Source organism: Barbus barbus (assembly GCF_936440315.1).
Source record: "Barbus barbus genome assembly, chromosome: 49".
NCBI classification, from domain to species: Eukaryota; Metazoa; Chordata; class Actinopteri; order Cypriniformes; family Cyprinidae; genus Barbus; species Barbus barbus.
Window position 1 is genome coordinate 4,179,989 of NC_136727.1, and position 18,617 is coordinate 4,198,605.

Genomic DNA, 18,617 nt, shown 5'->3' on the forward strand with positions numbered 1-18,617 from the left:
GTAGGGAAAAAAACTTTGTACAAAAACAGAATCCCCAAAAATGTTATGTATATTTAAAGGGCCAGCTGTTTTTAGGGCTTTTATCTCCGCAACAAAAGCTGAATTAGACTGGCATCAGAGATTGCTGCATGGAATCCCTTTAAAATGTCTTCAAAGTATGACTAAGTCTTTGTATTTGGAAGTTACTTATATTTTGGGGGACAGTGAGATTTGTGACCCCACTAAGTGTTTAGAAGAGACTTTGGGAAAGGGGACATTTAAATTTCAAGAAAGCAATATTGGACCTTGGTCATTAAATGTTTTCATAGAATAGGGAAACTGGAAATTGTGACAAATGTGGACAAATGGAGCACGTACTTGAAATGTGATTTCATATGAAAAAGCAATGTCACTTCAGGTTTGGTTAAGAGAAGGCCTGAAGTAATCAAGAATATTATGAATTTATTACAAGGCCACCAGAATCTGGGACTTTTTTTTTTTTTTTTTTTTTTTTTTTTTTTATCTTGGCCTACTTACCCTGTTTCCAAATATGCGCTCCACATTCATGTCGAGTAGGTGGTGTGGATGCGCCGTTTAAGTTTGTCTACCAATAAACACCAGACGAAACCGAAGCCAAGCGCTCAAGGCTGCAGTTTTTGAAGCAGCACAAATCCGTTATTTAAAGCAATCACTATTTAAAAGTGCAAGACATGCATTCAGACCATCAGGAAGAACATGAATCGGTAAAGGAAGAGTTTATTGAAGTTTATAGTGAGGTCAAGGGTGATCCAGAACCCTTCAGAGTATGTTAAAGCCTGAAGAACCAAGAGGTTGGTGTTTATTCTTGATCCTGTGGAAATGAAATGAAAATTCTGTCATTAATTACTCATCCTCACGTCGTTCCAAACCCGTAAGACCTCAGTTTAGCTTCGGAACACGAATTAAGATACTTTTGTTGGAATCTGAGAGCTCTCAGACCCTCCCATAGACAGCAAGGGTCCTTACACGATCAAGGTCCAGAAAAGTATCAAGATGATCGACAAAGTAGTCCATGTGACATCAGTCTGTCAACTGCAATTTTACGAAGCCACGAGAATGCTTTTTGTGCAAAGAAAAATTTTATTCCACATGTTCTTCTTGAAATTTATTGGCGGTTGACAAACAACAAAATGGTGTATTTCCGCCACCAACTGGTATAGAGTGTGGATCAAAATGATTTACTACCTTCCCCTTTTTTTTTTTTTTTTTTTATCTCTCCCACAAATTTATTTTAAGGTACTGAAATTAAATTTGAGCATTAATTTCTCAAGTTATTTCTAATATAGCTCTGTTTAAATTGCATTTTTAGTTTTTCAAAATTTTGCATTAGAATCTTTCAGTTTCGTATTTCTGACAGTACAAAAAAGCATGTTCCATTGATTCCTCTTGCCCACAAAATTCACACCATCCCGTATCGTGTTTACCCATTTTATAAAGTGTACTATTTAATTTGTCCAAATCTCATCCTTGATATTACTATTTCATATCTCCTGTTTTCCCCTGCACTTCTCATCTCTCCCACTTTCCTTTGAATTCTGTAAAACCATAGACCTTTTTTTTCTCCTCATCCCATTGTTTTTCAGAATCAGAATGATCTTTATTGGCTCATTATCATATTATCATAAAAGTATGTTTACACATACAATGAATTTGTTGAATTTAGGAAGAAATACAGCAAAAACATGGAAGAGAGGAGAAAAAAATAACCCCCAGACTATGCTCCTGCGGGAGTACAGTGTGAGGACAGGAAAAACACCTCAGCAACAGAAAGCAGATAATCCGTAATCCAGTTCCGACAAGCAGCCATCCGGTCCTGCAGCCATTCTCGGCGCCGGTCAGACCCGCCTATCAGAATGGCGGTACAAAGCGGCGAAGGCGTTGGATGGGGGTTTGGGAGGTGAGTGCATATCTGTATGTGTGTGTGTATGTATGTGTGGCCTGGGGAGTTGGCACGCTGGCATTCAGGTCAAATTGCCTCAGTCCGCAGATTGTGATAGCGACACAGCAGGTTGCCATGGAGATAGCCTTGATCAGCACCCAGACAGAGTCAACAACAGCAGGTGTCTGGAAGGGGGGAGGAATGCAAGAGAGCGTTTCACTGCAGTGCTCTTCCGGGGTTGTTTACACCAGCAGTGACCTTGCCGAGCCAGCTGGTTGAGGGGAGCCGAAAGAAGATAAGATTGTTTGGTCTTGGAGCGAGTAGCCGCATTCCAATTTGACGGCTACTCTCTTTGTCCATTCTGGTCACCAAATCCATCAATTTTCCTTTGCAAAGCCGCAAGCTTCTCCGTGATGGTATCCATATTGCGGTTAATAGTTTCAGTCTCATTGCTGACCGCTCTGCCCACTGCTTCAATCATGACGGGCATCCTTGTGAGGCTTTGGACAGCTGTTCCCGTTTCCTGAATTCTTCGATAACCCAGGGCTAAACCTAATCCAATCAGCAAAAAAAATCCAATCAAACCTCTACAAATGATTCAGAATGCAGCGGCACGACTGATCTTCAAGGAGCCCAAAAGAGCGCATGTTACACCTCTCTTCATCTCCTTGCACTGGCTACCAGTGGCAGCTCGCATCCAGTTCAAGACACTGATGCTTGCGTACAGAACTACCACAGGCTCAGCACCCTCCTACTTCCACTCACTATTACGAACCTACATCCCCTCCAGAAATTTGAGATCTGCTAGTGAGCGACGCCTTGTGGTACCATCACAGAGAAGCTCAAAATCACTCTCCAGAACATTCTCGTTCACCATTCCTGGCTGGTGGAATAATCTTCCCATCCCTATCCGGAACGCCGGATCCCTGGCAATATTCAAGCAACAACTGAAAACTCATCTCTTTCGGCAGTACTTGACTTCATCCTAAACTCAAAAAAAACAAAAAAACCCTTTCCCTCTATCTTTCTCTCCGCTTACTAGCTTGTACTTATTTGAACAATGACTGAGACTTGGTGTTAAGAGCACTTCCTCTGTCTGATTGCCTCTTCAAGATTAATCGCTTTTTGTATTCCCCAATTGTAAGTCGCTTTGGAGAAAAGCGTCTGCCAAATGACTAAATGTCATGTAAACGTAAAAAACCCGTTACCGTGGTTCCGAATAGGTAGATATCTTCAATGTCCTCCACGGAAAGAGCCGCCAGACACACGACCCGCCATCGCTCCCATGCATCCATCGTGTAGCCAGCTGCGAATGTTCCGTCCGGACAATTTGGTTCCCCCGATCCCAGGCTTCTCATCAAGAAGATGGTGTCAATTGCGTTGAGAGACCAGTTGATCAAATCCATATTTTTCAGTTTGGAGTGCAGTGCAGAAAGAGTCTCTCAAGTAGACGAGACGAAGAGGCAAGCAGGGAAGGATAGGGGAGGGAGGGAGAAATGCGACCGCCTTTGCTGAGAGCCAAACGAGAATGCTTGGCACCTTTCCTTCAGTCTTTTCTTAATAATAATATTGATTTCACTCTTGCTTAGATTAACAATTACGTTAATGTTGTTGTCTTTTGCTTTATCTGCAGTTTCATTTCCTTGGATACCAATATGTGCAGGCACCCATGAAAATACCACCGTAATACCCATCATTTGAATACTGTATAACGTTTGCATTATTTAACTTTAAATTTTCAGTTTCACTTTCAACTTTAAATTTTCCTCCTCTCTTTTTCCCAACAGGGCTTAAAAGTTATTCCACATTTTCATCTCTACTGTTTCTCTTGTGGACGTGCCTTTGCGACAGTACATGACGCAAGCGCTGATCCAGATCCAGCGTGATGACGTTGAACACAAGGCATGTGAACTATCCCTTTAACGATGCTGTGAAATATTCAACTTAAAGGGGTCCTATTATGCTCTTTTACAAAGTCTTTATTTTGTTTTGGGGATGTACTAGAACATGCTCTCATGCTTGGTGGTTCGAAAATCGCATTATTTTTCACATAATTTACATTATTACAATACCTCTCTCCCCAGCCTGACACAAACGGGATGCACTTTTTTCCAGGGGTTTCAGAACAGCGTAATCGAAAATGCGTTATCAGGTAGGCATTTATCCCATCCTAAGTGCACACACACACACAGCAGTGAACACACCCGGAGCAGTGGGCAGCCATTTATGCTGCGGCGCCCGGGGAGCAGTTGGGGGTTCAGTGCCTTGCTCAAGGGCACATCAGTCCTGGTATTGAGGGTGGAGAGAGTGCTGGTTATTCACTCCCCCACCAACAATTCCAGACCTGAGACTCAAACTCGTGACCTTTGGGATAGGAGTCCGACTCTCTAACCATTAGGCCATGACTTAACATCAATCATTTCTGCAGACTCTGTTGATCCTATCCTTGATTCTTTTAACTGAAACGTTAAGAATATTATTGATGATATTGCTCCTGAAAAAGTCAGTAAGAAGACTGGCAGACAGAAAACACCTTGAAAAAATCAACAGCAGTTCAGAGTATGAAAAGACAATGCAGAAAAGCTGAGCGGATATGGTGGAAGACGAAACTCAAAATTCACTATAGAATCAATAGGGCCTTTCGCACCGCAGGAACCTTTTAATAGTACCCAAACAAATTGTGGAACTACTCACTTTTTGGCGTGTTCGCACCTATACAAATGTTACTACTTACCTGACACTCAATAAGTAAATTTTTAGACCCATCTATTAACATATTAAAATTAACTGACACACATATATATATATATATATGTATATATATAAGTCAGAGGGTGCAGGGTTAGCTATTACCTTTTTAGTCAGTAGCCATTTGCTTGCCAGTACAAAAAATAAAATAAACTAAAAAATGTCAGATACAGGGTCACAAATAAACAGTTTTATAAAATGATAAATTCTACATTTCAGTCTTTAAACCTTATTTAAGAAAAGGGATGAGTCAAAAGTATCAGTTGTTATACACGAGTCATCGGGACTAGATTCAAAAAACAGTCACCAAATCGGGAGTCTTTAGAGACATAGCAACTGACTCAAATACTAAAAGTTTTTCAAAACTATATTAAACCAAGATTTACACAAATAATATATTTTTCTCGCATTAATGTTAACATAGTTATTTTGTTATATAGCCATTAATGTTAAGAACAAGTGGATTAAGAACTACCTGAAATATAAAGGCATCATCCCTGAGTTAATTTTTGACAGGTTGGGGGGGTTCAGATTTATTTATCTTTTTTTAGAAGGTGTAACTTTGATATTAACAAGGTTCCGATAAAGTTTTCTTCTTTTCATAAACAGGTTTGTTTATTATGGATGCTCATCTTTAAGCATAACTTTTCTCCACATAAATCAGTGAATAGCTGATATTTAAATTTATAAAATTAAAGATTTGAATCTCTGGTAAATATATATTTTTGTTGTATAAGAATAAGAATTTGAATTTGGAGCAAAATTGTTATTAATTTAATACGTATGTATGGGGAATAGCTACCATATACACAAACAAAAATGGTCTAACAATAAACCTAACATTACATTATTTAAAATTGAACTAAAGCATTGCATTGAAGATTTAAAAGATCTAAGAAAAAAAAAGGATATATAGAATTACTGAATCCTTTTCCAATGGAAATGTTTTGTAAGTTATCCCCTGTAGTAGTTTTTTTTTCATTTGCTGTTATGAATGTAAGTGATAATAGTTGAAAACAATGTGATCATCTATATTTGTATGTTGTGTTACTGTTCGTGTTATGCAATAAAAAAGTTACTGTTGTAAAATGTTAAGAGATTCAAACAAAAAAATAATCAATACACAGAATAAAATAAAAATAAAAAAGACTGCAAGTGACATCACTTGCGGAAGTGCAAGTACTGAGAGCACAAGTGTCTGAGAATGCAAGTGCAAGTCTGCAGCCAGACCCTTCATTACTTATCTCCTTATCAAACTGTGCGCTTCGCACTCCTGACCAGTAGGTGGCGTAAATGCACCGTTTAAATTTGTTTCCTAGACCGCCAAAAAACACCAGAAGAAGAAAGAAGAGGCGAGCTCAGAACTGCTGTTTCAAAACAAAAGATTTTCAAAATATTTGAAGCATTGCAAATCTGTTTTTTTAGAGTATTTTTTAAAAAGTGACATTGTAATTTAGTTTTTTTCTTGTCTTCACCACCTAGCTACTGTTGTAAAATGTTAAGAGATTCAAACAAAAAAATAATCAATACACAGAACAATATAAAAAATAAAAAGACTGCAAGTGACGTCACTTGCGGAAGCGCAAGTGTCTGAGAGCGCAAGTACTGAGAGTGCAAGAGCGCAAGTGTCTGAGAGCGCAAGAGCGCAAGTGTCTGAGAGCGCAAGAGCGCAAGTGTCTGAGAGCGCAAGTACTGAGAGCGCAAGTGTCTGAGAGCACAAGTGTCTGAGAGTGCAAGTGCAAGTCTGCAGCCAGACCCTTCATTACTTATCTCCTTATTAAACTGTGCGCTTCGCACTCCTGACCAGTGGGTGGCGTAAATGCACCGTTTACATTTGTTTCCCAGACCACCAAAAAACACCAGAAGAAGAAAGAAGAGGCGAGCTCAGAACTGCTGTTTCAAACCAAGAGATTTTCAAAATATTTGAAGCATTACAAATCTGTTTTTTTTAGAGTAATCAGTATTTACATGCGCTAGTCATGCATTCCGATCATCAGGAAGAACATAAATCTGTAAAGACAGAGTTTATTGAAGATTACAGTGAGATCAAAAGTGATCCAGACCCTTTCAGAGTGAAGCATGAAGATACTGAAGAACCAATAGATTGGTGTTTATTCCCGATTCTTCAGTAATGATGCTGTGAAATATTAGAGTTATAAAACTTAAAACAATTCTTCATATTTAATGGTACAGTACAGTAGCCTGTACATTTGGCTTACTTAAGTACATCCAGTGGTTCAATTGTAAAAATAAACACATAAATAAAGGGGGGATGGTGTGGCATTTCTTTGGTGGAGTGTTTGGTCCTGTAGCTAACTTTAAACAAAATTTGTCTAATTTTAAAAAACATTTTTATTTAATTAAAATATATTCATTTTAATAAATGAACGATGATTTAATAGCCCGTTTTGCGTCTGGGGCCTCAAACAAATAAGATATTTTTGGAAAACTCCTTTTTTTCCTCCATACAATGAAACTTATATAATAAACTTATTAACTTACATAATAAAAGTGCTGCACACTGGTGATTGTGGTTGAGGAGATTCTCCCCTTGTATGTAAAGCGCTTTGAGTGCCTAGAAAAGCGCTATATAAATGTAACAAATTATTTGTATTATAATAAAAGTGAGCTTACTTAAAGATTAAAAACATAAGCATTGATGTTTTACCATTGTTTTACAGTGCTACACTGATCATGTCAGGAATGCACATTAATTATGCAGAAATAAAGTGATATTTACACTTTCATACAAAAAAAAGGATACAGATATTTATGCAGACATGCATGTTTCTGTTTATTTATAATACAGTACTGTACAAAACAACACAAGCTTTAGTCCACAAGCATGCACATAAATATATATATATATAAAATATTAATAAATTCTGTTTACATCACATTTAAATAAACATCTGTATCATTACTTTTTGGGGGGTTTTCAGCCTTTTAATGCCTAATAAATGATATTTTACCCCAAACATGACTGAGAATGAATGCGATGTCTGGGTCTGTATTATTGTCTGTCTACATAATTAACTGTCCCTCAAAAACGGGAATTGAACTTCCAGGGTCCCAGAATCCTTTGAAAGTTGCTGATACATTAAAGGCCAAGTTGAGTGGTAATTGAACATGCAAAACAGAATGAATGTAAAATGACATCTTAAAGATGTTTATCAGATGTTCCATATCAAGCAGACTTTAAAAGACAGATGTACTTGTGCTATCTGAGATAATAAACTCAGAAAAGAGACTTGAAAATGTAGGCGATTCTAATGATAAGGTGCTTTATAGGGCAGTCTGGGCCTAATGGATAGAGCGTCGAACTTGTAACCCGAAAGTTGTGGGTTTGAGTCTCAGGTCCGGCAGGGATTGTAGGAGGGGGAGTGAATAACCGACACTCTCTCTACCCTCAATACCACAACTGAGGTGAGACCCTTGAGCAAGACACCGGACCCCCAACTGCTCCCCGGGCGCCCAGCATTGGCTGCCCACTGCTCCGGGTGTATGTTCACTACTGTGTGTACACTTGGATGGGTTAAATGCAGAGCACAAATTCTGAGTATGGGTCACCATACTTGGCCACACACCACTTTCCCCTTTATTGACTGATTTTGATGGAACTGTATTTGAAGAAGTAATGTGTAGTCTGTTAAATGCAATCTTCAAACAATGTTTATTGGAGTTTATTAATTTGTTCAGTGTGTTTTGTGTTTTTAAAATCCTCGTTTAGCAAACTCACGTGCCTTTTGGCTAAGACTCACTCCAACGACAGCATTGAAACAATCACAAGATAAAACCAAGGTTATAAGAAGTAAAACTGAAATTAAGAGATTAATAACAATAACATGGAAATAAAAAAAGGAAAATAATGTGAGATAATGGAATAAAAGAATTTACAATGTATACAAATTTACCATTTATACAAAGTCTAGGACAATTGGGGGTGAGAGGTTTATAGATATGGCAATAGAGACAGAAAAATACATTTGCACAAAATTGAGAAACAAGAAACGGGTAATTGTGACAAATGTGGACACCCAGAAACAGTAAAGCATTTTAAAATGTATTGCATATGAAAGAGGAAGACTTCAGCAATTAGGTCATCTGAGGAGAATTATATCATTCAAGGTGATATTAGCAAAACGGATAAAGACAATCAAGAGTATATAAGGAAATGTTTACATATTTTAAAAACATAACAAAGAATATAGAAGAATTAATAATTTTTTTCTTTTACTCCCCTGGACTTTTCTCTCATTACGTTATCCCCTGGAGCTCCCGACCAGTAGGTGGCGCAAATGCACCTTTTACATTTGTTTCCCAGACCGCCAGAAACACGAGAAGAAGAAAGAAGAGGCGAGCTCAGAACGGCTGTTTCTAAACAAAAGATTTGCTAAGTTTTTGAAGCATTACAAATCTGTTTTTTTTTAAACAAATCAGTATTTACATGCGCTAGTCATGCATTCAGAGGACCAGAAAGAACATAAATCTGTAAAGACAGAGTTTATTGAAGATTACAGTGAGATCAAAAGTGATCCAGACCCCTTCAGAGTGAAGCATGAAGATACTGAAGAACCAATAGGTTGGTGTTTATTCCTGATTCTTCAGTAATGATGCTGTGAAATATTATAAAACAATTCTTCAGATTTGGTTGGAGCCAGACAGTATAAAGTAGCCTGTACGTTTGGCTTAACTACATGCAGTGGCTAAATTGTAAAAATAAATACATAAATAAAGGGGGGATGGTGTGGTATTTCTTTGGTGGAGTGTTTGGTCCTGTAGCTATCTTTAAACAAAATTTGTCTCATTTTTAAGCACATTTTTATTTAATTAACATATAATTATTTTAATAAATGAACAATGATTTAATAGCCCGTTTTGCGTCTGGGGCCTCAAACAAATAAGATATTTTTGGAAAACTTATTTTTTTCCTCCATACAATGAAACATATTAACTTACATAATAAAAGTGCTGCACACTGGTGATTGTGGTTGAGAAGATTCTCCCCTTGTATGTAAAGCGCTTTGAGTGCCTAGAAAAGCGCTATATAAATGTAAGAAATTATTTTTATTATAATAAAATTGAGTTTAAAAAGTTGAGATTAAAAACATAAGCATTGATGTTTTACCATTGTTTTACAGTGCTACACTGATCATGTCAGGAATGCACATTAATTATGCAGAAATAAGTGAAGTGAAGTGACATTCAGCCAAGTATGGTGACCCATACTCGGAATTCGTGCTCTGCATTTAACCCATCCAACGTGCACTCACACACACACACACCGTGAACATACACCCGGAGCAGTGGGCAGCCATTTATGCTGCGGCGCCCGGGGAGCAGTTGGGGGTTCGGTGCCTTGCTCAAGGGCACCTCAGTCGTGGTATTGAGGGTGGAGAGAGCGCTGGACATTCACTCCCCCCACCTACAATTCCTGCCGGCCGGAGACTCGAACCCGCAACCTTTGGATTACAAGTCCGACTCTCTAACCATTAGGCCACGACTTCCACAAAATAAAGTGATATTTACGCTATTTCATACAAAAAAAAAAGAGGATACAGATACTTATTCAATCATGTAGGTTTCTGTTTATTTATAATACAGTACTGTACAAAACAACACAACACAAGCTTTAGTTCACAAGCATGCACATAAAATATATATATATATATATATATGATATTGATAAATTCTGTTTACATCACATTTAAATAAACAATGATGATTTCCATAATTTTTCCAACAAATTCTGTAATCTGGAGCTATGAGCGCTCTCTCTCCTGTTCCAATATAGAGTTATCATTTTAGTCAGAGAGACAGTGGAAGCTCCAGAACGAAAATCCTGAGTTAGGAGTTAAATATGGATATCAGGTTGTCTGGTATAAAGAACACATTGACATATAACATATGTGACAAAATAAATGTGCTGTTTGATTTGATTTGGTAATGGTTAGTGTGCATAGCCTTGTGCATCGCATATAAATAATATAATTCTGCCTTATACAGTGATGAGAATCCACATTAGATCACAAACAGAAGTTATTTCAAACACTCATTGATGTCTGAAAGAGAATTTAGCTAAGTGACTTTAAATGTCTAATGCGGAAATAAAATACAAGATAATGGCAGCTATTGTGCGTTGCTCTCCAGTGTTTGTACTGTTTTTGTTTGTTTGTCCTGTTTTTTGTTTTTCAAATACGGTAAGTTTTACCAGGGATGACCTGCTGAACATTCGGCAGAACACACCACAAAATCTTTTTCCGGATTTAGATTTTTCGGACGTTTTGCTGGACATTGTAGTTGGCGGAGCCCAGTGTTAATTTCGTTGACGAAGACGACGACGAAAAATATTCGTCAACGAACCTTTTTTCTGTGACTAAGACGAGACGTTGACGAGCTAAAACTAATATCTGATGATAAAAACTATGACGAATTTATGCGCGTCTTCGTTAACAAGACGAGACGGGACTAAAATGTTATTTGAGGACTACCGGACATTCAAAATACATCCTATAGGCTAAGTTAACTCTCTTGTCTTTCAAAATGTGCTTCTCTGTCATTGGATAAGGTGCGTTTGCATATCTAGTCTCAGTATGGCAGCCGCAGTGGACAGATAGGCTACCAAAACGCGAACTAGCGACATGAAACAATGACCTCAGCAACCGAAGAGTTAGGGAGTGGGTGACCAGACGTCCCGTTTTTCCCGGGAGTCACAATTCATTGTCGATTAACTTAAAGCTAGTGAAGGTGCGATAGGCGGAAACGCGCTGATAGAAGTGCTCTCTCTCGCGCACGCTCCACTTCTTCAGTTCTCATACAGCGCGCGATCAATTCTCAGTGCTCAAATACACACACAGCAGTCCAAATGTCTCTCATGTAGACAGAACATCTCACGGAAATACAGTCCGTTATGGTTTAAGTGAGCTTAAACACGTGGGTGAAAACTGAATGTATGTCAGTAGGCTATTACATGCATACCTTCCGTCTTAAATGGACAGCATTCCTAATTATCTGTCATAAATGTTAACCAACAAAAGATGTTAAATAAATGTATACTTGTTAAGTAAACCTACTGTATCTGAAAAATTTGTTTAATTTATATTTCTACCAAAAAAAGGTAGTTTTTCCAAATTCAATCCTTGATTCAAATTTCTCATAACTAAGCTTAATTGTTTTGGTCTAAAGAGAGAAGTATTGATGACTATTTTTGTTTGAATACTACATATAAAATAGCTACCAAAATAAATGTTGGTAACTGCAGTTTGACTAAAAGTAATGACTAAAAGTTGACAAAAATGCAATGACTTTTCGTCGACTAAAACTAGACTAAAACTATGAAAGTGACATTATATTATTTTATGACTAAAATGTGATTTTTCAAACTCTGCTGCTCTGTGTTTCACGGAAACCTGGCTAAATGGCGACATACCGGACAGCATACTACATCTGCCTAATTACCAGCTGATCAGAGCAGATCGCGACGCAGAATCAACGGGGAAATCGCGCGGCGGCGGAACGTGCTTTTACATCAATGAGAGGTGGTGTACAGATGTTCTATTCGCCACAGGAGTTCTCCTCGTTCATTCTCGTGAGTGTCTACATTCCAGCGCAAGCGCACGTGAGCACTGCTTTACAGAAACTCGCTGATATAATCACAGAGAGTGAGCAACAACACCCGGACTCTGTTTTAATCATTCTCGGGGACTTTAATAAAGCAAATCTCTCCCGTGAACTGCCAAAATACAGACAGCACATCACATGTCCCACCAGAGACAGTAATCGATCACTGTTACACAACAATAAAGGACGCATATCACTCGGTTCCACGAGCAGCTTTAGGACTCTCTGATCACTGTTTGGTTCATCTTATTCCGACCTACAGGCAGAAACTTAAATCTGCAAAGCCTGTATTAAGAACTGTTAAAAAATGGACTAATGAAACAGAGTGGGATTTACAAGCCTGTTTCTCTCTCACTGATTGGACTGTTTTTGAAGCCGCTGCCATCGGTCTGGATGAGCTCACAGAGACCATAGCATCATATATCAGTTTCTGTGAGGATATGTGCATTCCTAACAGGACCCATCTAATCTACAACAACGACAAACCATGGTTCATGAAATGATCAGCAGCGTTGACCCTCTCTAGACGGAGAAACTCTACCTTTGTTCATAAGCACAACTCAAGCCTAAGTTGGTATTCGATAGGCCAAAACACTGGCTGTTGGCCCAAAGAAAGCCCTGGCACGTACTAGCATACCCACTTTTGGCCTAAAACGTGGCTAATCATCATTTTGTGTAGCAAATGTCCTTTCCATTCATATAGCTATTATGTTTATATTATTTGCTTGAAATGACAATTAACTTTGAATATTCATTTTAATTTTAGACTTGATGGAAGAGAATGAGGAGAGCGAAGAACTGAATGAAGCAGAGGAGAAACATCATGTCAAAACTGAAGATGTATCTTTGAGTTGCTCACTGCAAACAAGAGGCAAAACATCTTTCAGCTGCCCTCGGTGTGAAAAGAGTTTCTTATCCAAACAAGGTGCTATGCATCACATGAAAATTCATACTGGAGAGAAACCGTACACATGTGATCAATGTGGGAAGAGTTTTAGACAAGCTGGAGCTCTTAAATTACACCAGAAAACACACAGCAGTGTGAAGGATCATATGTGCTTTGATTGTGGGAAGTCTTATGCTACCGTTACCGTATTGAAACTGCACCAGAGAATTCACACTGGAGAAAAACCTTACAAGTGTTCACACTGTGAAAAGAGATTTAGTCAATCAGGACAACTAAAAACACATGAGAGGATCCACACTGGAGAAAAACCGTACACATGTGATCAATGTGGGAAGAGTTTTAAACAAGCAACAACACTTAAATTACATCTGCATTCTCATTCTGGAGAAAGACCATTTAACTCTATTCCAGATTCCCTAAAGGACCACCTGCACGATTATTCAAAGGAGAATCCTCACATTTGTACATTGTGTGGAAAGAGCTTTTTATGTCTGGATAGTTTTAGAATGCACCAGAGAAGACACAGCGGTGTGAAAAATCATATATGCTTTGATTGTGGGAAGACCTTTATTAGAGATGCTGAGCTGAAACAGCACCAGAGAAGTCACACTGGAGAAAAACCTTACAAGTGCTCACACTGTGACAAGAGATTCAAATGGCCAATTCAACAGAAGAAACATGAGAGGATCCACACTGTAGAGAACACATGTGATCAATGTTTCAAGAGTTTTGCGGATGCAGAAACGCTTAAATCACATTTGCATTCCCATTTCAGAACTATGATCTCTGATCAGTGCAGCAACGATACAAAGGAGATGCCTCAAATATGTTTTCTATGTGGAAAGAGTTTTACTCAGCAGGGTACTTCAGAAATACACCAGAAAAGTGACAGTGGTGTGAAGAATCAAATGTGTTTCGATTGTGGGAATACATTTATTACAGCTTACACATTGGCTGACTTTACATTGGCACAAAAAATCCCATTTTTTACTTATATCTGAGACGGATTGGAATTAGTTGCACGAGATTCTATTTTTATTATTTTTTTGTGCTTCATCTGAGACACAAATGTGGATTTAACATTTTTACATATTCGATATGTGGACATCCAACCTTCATCTAAACACTTATATTTCAATGCCACCACAATGTGAGGGATGACACGTTTACCCACATTGATATAATTTTAACATAATTTCCCGTAATTTGCACGTGGGACATGCCCCCACCATTTTTTGCTGGGGTCAATATTGACCCACCATTTTTTTACTAATGAAATGTCAGTCTCCAGTTGACTACCAGAGATGATAAAAAGGATTGTAATGCCCATAATACCCTGTGGGGGAGTGCTTTCACTGATTTTAATGGTACCATAACTGAGGATGTAATGGATGAACTGGGATTAGTTTGTCTTGATGGTAGCAGTACAAGATTGGATGTGGTGAATAATTTTAACTGATGTATTTTTCTTTTTGCTTGGTTTTTATTTTGTGTTTATGTAACTCTTGTATTACTGCAACTCAGTTTTTGCCATGAAGATTGAATTAGATGCTAACATGGCAGTAAAATAAATAACTACTACTGGATGAAATGGTCAGAAAACATCTGTTTTCTGCTTATTCTCAGTATATGTATTTTTAGATATATGCTATATGTAGGTATATCTATTTTAAGGGTGCCCAAACTCGGTCCTGGAGGGCCGTGTCCTGAAGAGTTTAGCTCCAACTTGCCTCAACACACCTAATTTCATAATTAGTATTAGTATTTAATTTTCGTTGTACTCCCAGTTTGACTAAATTGAATGTCACGTAACACTTTTTGATTAACTTAACTTGGAAGTGTTAGCACACACTGAATGACAAAACGTGAATTCAGATACACATAGTGCTTAGTTTATAAAGTTCTGAGTCTGTGGTTCTTGTGTTTATGATGGTAAGGGATCGAGTCGATCCAGCTGTAATTTTCCTATGAATCTCCCATCAGTACCATTAAATAATGAGCTTTGACTGGCCTTTATGAGAGCTATGGGAGTACCTTGATTTCCAAACATCCATAATTTGCCAGGTAACAGAAAAACAGAAACAAAATATACCAAATATGCAATTTACAAAAACGCATCTTCCATATGAAAAATTTTATTACCAATTTTCTTGACCATACAAGCTAAACAAAGATGTACAGGACAGAACAAACATTATTTTCAAACATTTAACACTTAAAATTACATTTTTTTTGTAATTAACTCTTTGTATAAAAAGGAAAAGTCAACACTTTAATGTCCATTAAAAAAAAAAAAAAATCACGCACATAAAATCTCATCAAACTGACAAAAGCAGTTGGTGCATCATCAAGATTTCTTCTTTTTTTTTTTTTACCAGGATACCATCACTGCAGTTCGATTGGATACAATAATTACAATTCCAGCCACAACATGCCAAGAAAAAAGAAAGAGACTGTTTATTCTTGTTTTATAATCCCAGGTACATTACTGTTTTCCTCTCAGTTCAATTCTTCTGGATCTGGGGTCCGTTCTTCATACATCGCTAACTCAGTTAGCTGGATTTGACTGTTGCCGATTTCACTTGATCTTGGATCATTTGGTTCTTGGATGCTCATCCTAGACTTGCTGTCATAGCAACAGGTCCGTAAATTTAAACCTGCTCGGGAGCAGGCTTATTTCATGTAAACAGGATTAGATCGCATCTTTTTAAGCAGAAACGATACTTAAAATCTGTCCCAGCCACCGCTATTTTATAACAAGAGTATCCTACAGGTCCAGGGACAATAATTTAAAATAATAATAATTCAAAAATTAATTTGAAAATAATACAACAATGTTGTGTAGTCAGTCTATAATATTACAGACACAGCCAGTTTTATTTATTGAAATATTTATTAGTGATGAAATAATAGAGTATATAATAATAGAGTATATCTAATAATAATAGAGAGAGTCTTACATACAGTTAATCTGAGCCGTGCATTAATTTGAGTGGTGACAGATATTATTAGAGAGGCTTGATGGAGCTCAGGAAATGCAGATAACTTGATCTCTAAGAAACTTTAATTAATGCTGTCACTTAAGAAATCTGCTTCAAAGATAAAATTAAATGGATTGCTAATTACAACATTGAAATAAAAATGTAAAGCTTACACAAATGCTAGAAATTAAAATAGAAAATAAATTAATAATAATAAATTAAAAACAGTGCACATTTCATTTATCTATTATAACATTTATGTAGTTTTATTCGCTTGGCTGTGTCCTTATAAAAGTCCAGAAATTTGTAAACTTTTTCGTCAGGTGTCTTTTTTAATGATATGATGTCATTACGTTGCTGTCTTGCCGCCAGCCAATCGCTGCATTGCTGATCGTGGTTTTGAGTATTGATACATCTGTGCTTTTTGGGGAACACGAGAACGCGCAGTAATCTTAGACAACTTAATCCAGATATTTTAATCTAATACGCAAATTCGTTTTGAAGAACCAAATTAGCCAGAGATCAGTTATCAAATCATCTCAGATGTATTAAGCGAGGTACGAAGAACGGACTCCTGATGTGATAAACCAGTACACAGCAACAGCAGCCACGCCCACCACAGCAGAGATGACCAATTGGATCACAGCTCCTTTTGACTCCAGTTGTCAGAGTCTGTAAAAAGAAGTAGGCTCTAAATTAAAAACTGCATTATAGACTTTGACATGTCTACTTATACTGGTTTAAGGTATCAAGTACTGGTATTTAAGGCATTAAGGTACTGTGAAGAAACACTGATATCACCAATGTTCTACCTGCACATGTCTGACAAAGTTGATCGATGTCCAAATGTGTGGTCTGGGTGCTGACAGGATTGTTCACCACACAGCTGTAGCTGTTTTTATCCTGATATTCCACCTCCAGAGGTAGAGAGAGACTGATGCTGAGATCAGACACACTGATGCTGGAAAATAAACTGTTTCCTTTGTACCAGGAGAGAGTCACATGACCCACATTCAACACTGAACACAGCAACACACTTTTGAACCCTGATGATGATGATGATAATGATGAACATTGAGGAGAGTATCTGGTGATGACCGGAACAGGCACAGGAGCTGGAGAGTAAATAAACCAAAAATTCAAGAATAATTAGCCTACAGCTCACAGTATAGGTAAGAGGGGCGTTACGTAAATATAAAATTAAGTAGGCTGCTGTTTACATGTGTAATATGCTACTCACCATAAACAGTGACAATTAATTTTTTTTGCAACTCTGTCTGTTCGAGATCGATACTCAGTTCATAAACTCCAGAGTGTTCATTAGTGATGTTTGTGATGGTGAGATCTCCAGTCTGTCTTTCGATCTGCACTCTGTCTCTAAATATCGTGATATCGTCTGTAAAAATGTCTCCCGCTACTGTTTTGATAATACGAGTTCTGCTCGATCCAAAGCGCCACTCGATCTCATGATCGCCCTGCATTTCAGTGAATCCAGTTCGGAGAGTGAAAGCACCTCCCTCCATCGCGGACACGAGCTCATCTGTCTCCGCGCCTACAGATCAAAGTTAAATATAGGCTAAATCTAATCGTCAACTTAAATAATTTAAAACCTTAATACTTAAACGTTTTAAATAATATTATCCTATAGCTAATCTGTATTAACACCGAGGCCATAAATAGGCCTACATTTATTACTCACCAATCAGAGGAAAAAAACTTAAAAAGAACAAAACTAGCCCGTGAATCATTTTCTTCAACAGTGTCAGATCCGTGCAATGGCTGAAAAAAGAGGTCGATTTCAAGAAACACGACAGAATCGCGTTCAACAACGTTTAATTGTCATACACACTGTGTGGAGATAACTTGCGGTGAGTCAAGCAGATAAAACCTCTTCAAAAACCCAACTCTTTCAGTCTGCGCGCTTCCGTGCGCGTGATTGTGTAGCCTACATGAACGCGCCAGTAAGAGCAACAGTTCAGTTTCGCATCTCGCATTATATCCCTTTATCTTTATTTGTGTAGAGTGGAAATTTGTCTTGATGGAAAATAATCTATTACCTATAAATCAACTACACACATGCAGCAGTAAACAGGAAGGAGATGTTTGTCCGCTCAAGAGAAACCTCATACATTTGGGTCATTCTGTCACTAAACTGAGGTTTGACTCAGATTAGGAGCTGCTCAAAAGCATCAAACTGAATTTACTATTTTTATTCCAAAATAAAGTTGTTTTGAGGGGATGAGATTCATATAAGAAGGCCTTCATACACAATAAAGCTCAGACAAAGAGTTTTTCTTGGTTGTATGTGATGACATGCAAAAAAAAATGTAATGCTATTAATTTAGCTTCTTATTTAGCCTATTTATTTATTTTCGTTTTGAATTCAGAAAACTATATATATATATATATATATATATATATATATATATATATATATATATATATATAAACTTTGAAATATCTC

At 37.6% G+C, this 18,617-nt stretch overlaps 2 protein-coding genes across 2 annotated transcripts; one reads left to right on the top strand and one right to left on the bottom strand.

Annotated features, from left to right (window-relative positions):
- Nucleotides 1-8,972: 8,972 nt before the first annotated feature.
- On the top strand, nucleotides 8,973-15,456 carry LOC306867851 (uncharacterized protein). The gene is made up of 2 exons (XM_079413770.1): nucleotides 8,973-9,227; nucleotides 13,032-15,456. Exons 1-2 carry the CDS (start codon nucleotides 9,104-9,106, stop codon nucleotides 14,171-14,173), a joined length of 1,266 nt encoding a protein of 421 aa, XP_079269896.1. The 5' UTR covers nucleotides 8,973-9,103; the 3' UTR covers nucleotides 14,174-15,456.
- Nucleotides 15,279-18,087, bottom strand: LOC306867879 (CD48 antigen-like). The gene is made up of 4 exons (XM_079413814.1): nucleotides 17,853-18,087; nucleotides 17,394-17,705; nucleotides 16,966-17,268; nucleotides 15,279-16,825 (listed from the first exon to the last, which is right to left on the bottom strand). The coding sequence occupies exons 1-4, from the start codon at nucleotides 17,899-17,901 to the stop codon at nucleotides 16,794-16,796; spliced, it is 696 nt and encodes a 231-aa protein (XP_079269940.1). The 5' UTR covers nucleotides 17,902-18,087; the 3' UTR covers nucleotides 15,279-16,793.
- Nucleotides 18,088-18,617: the final 530 nt, after the last annotated feature.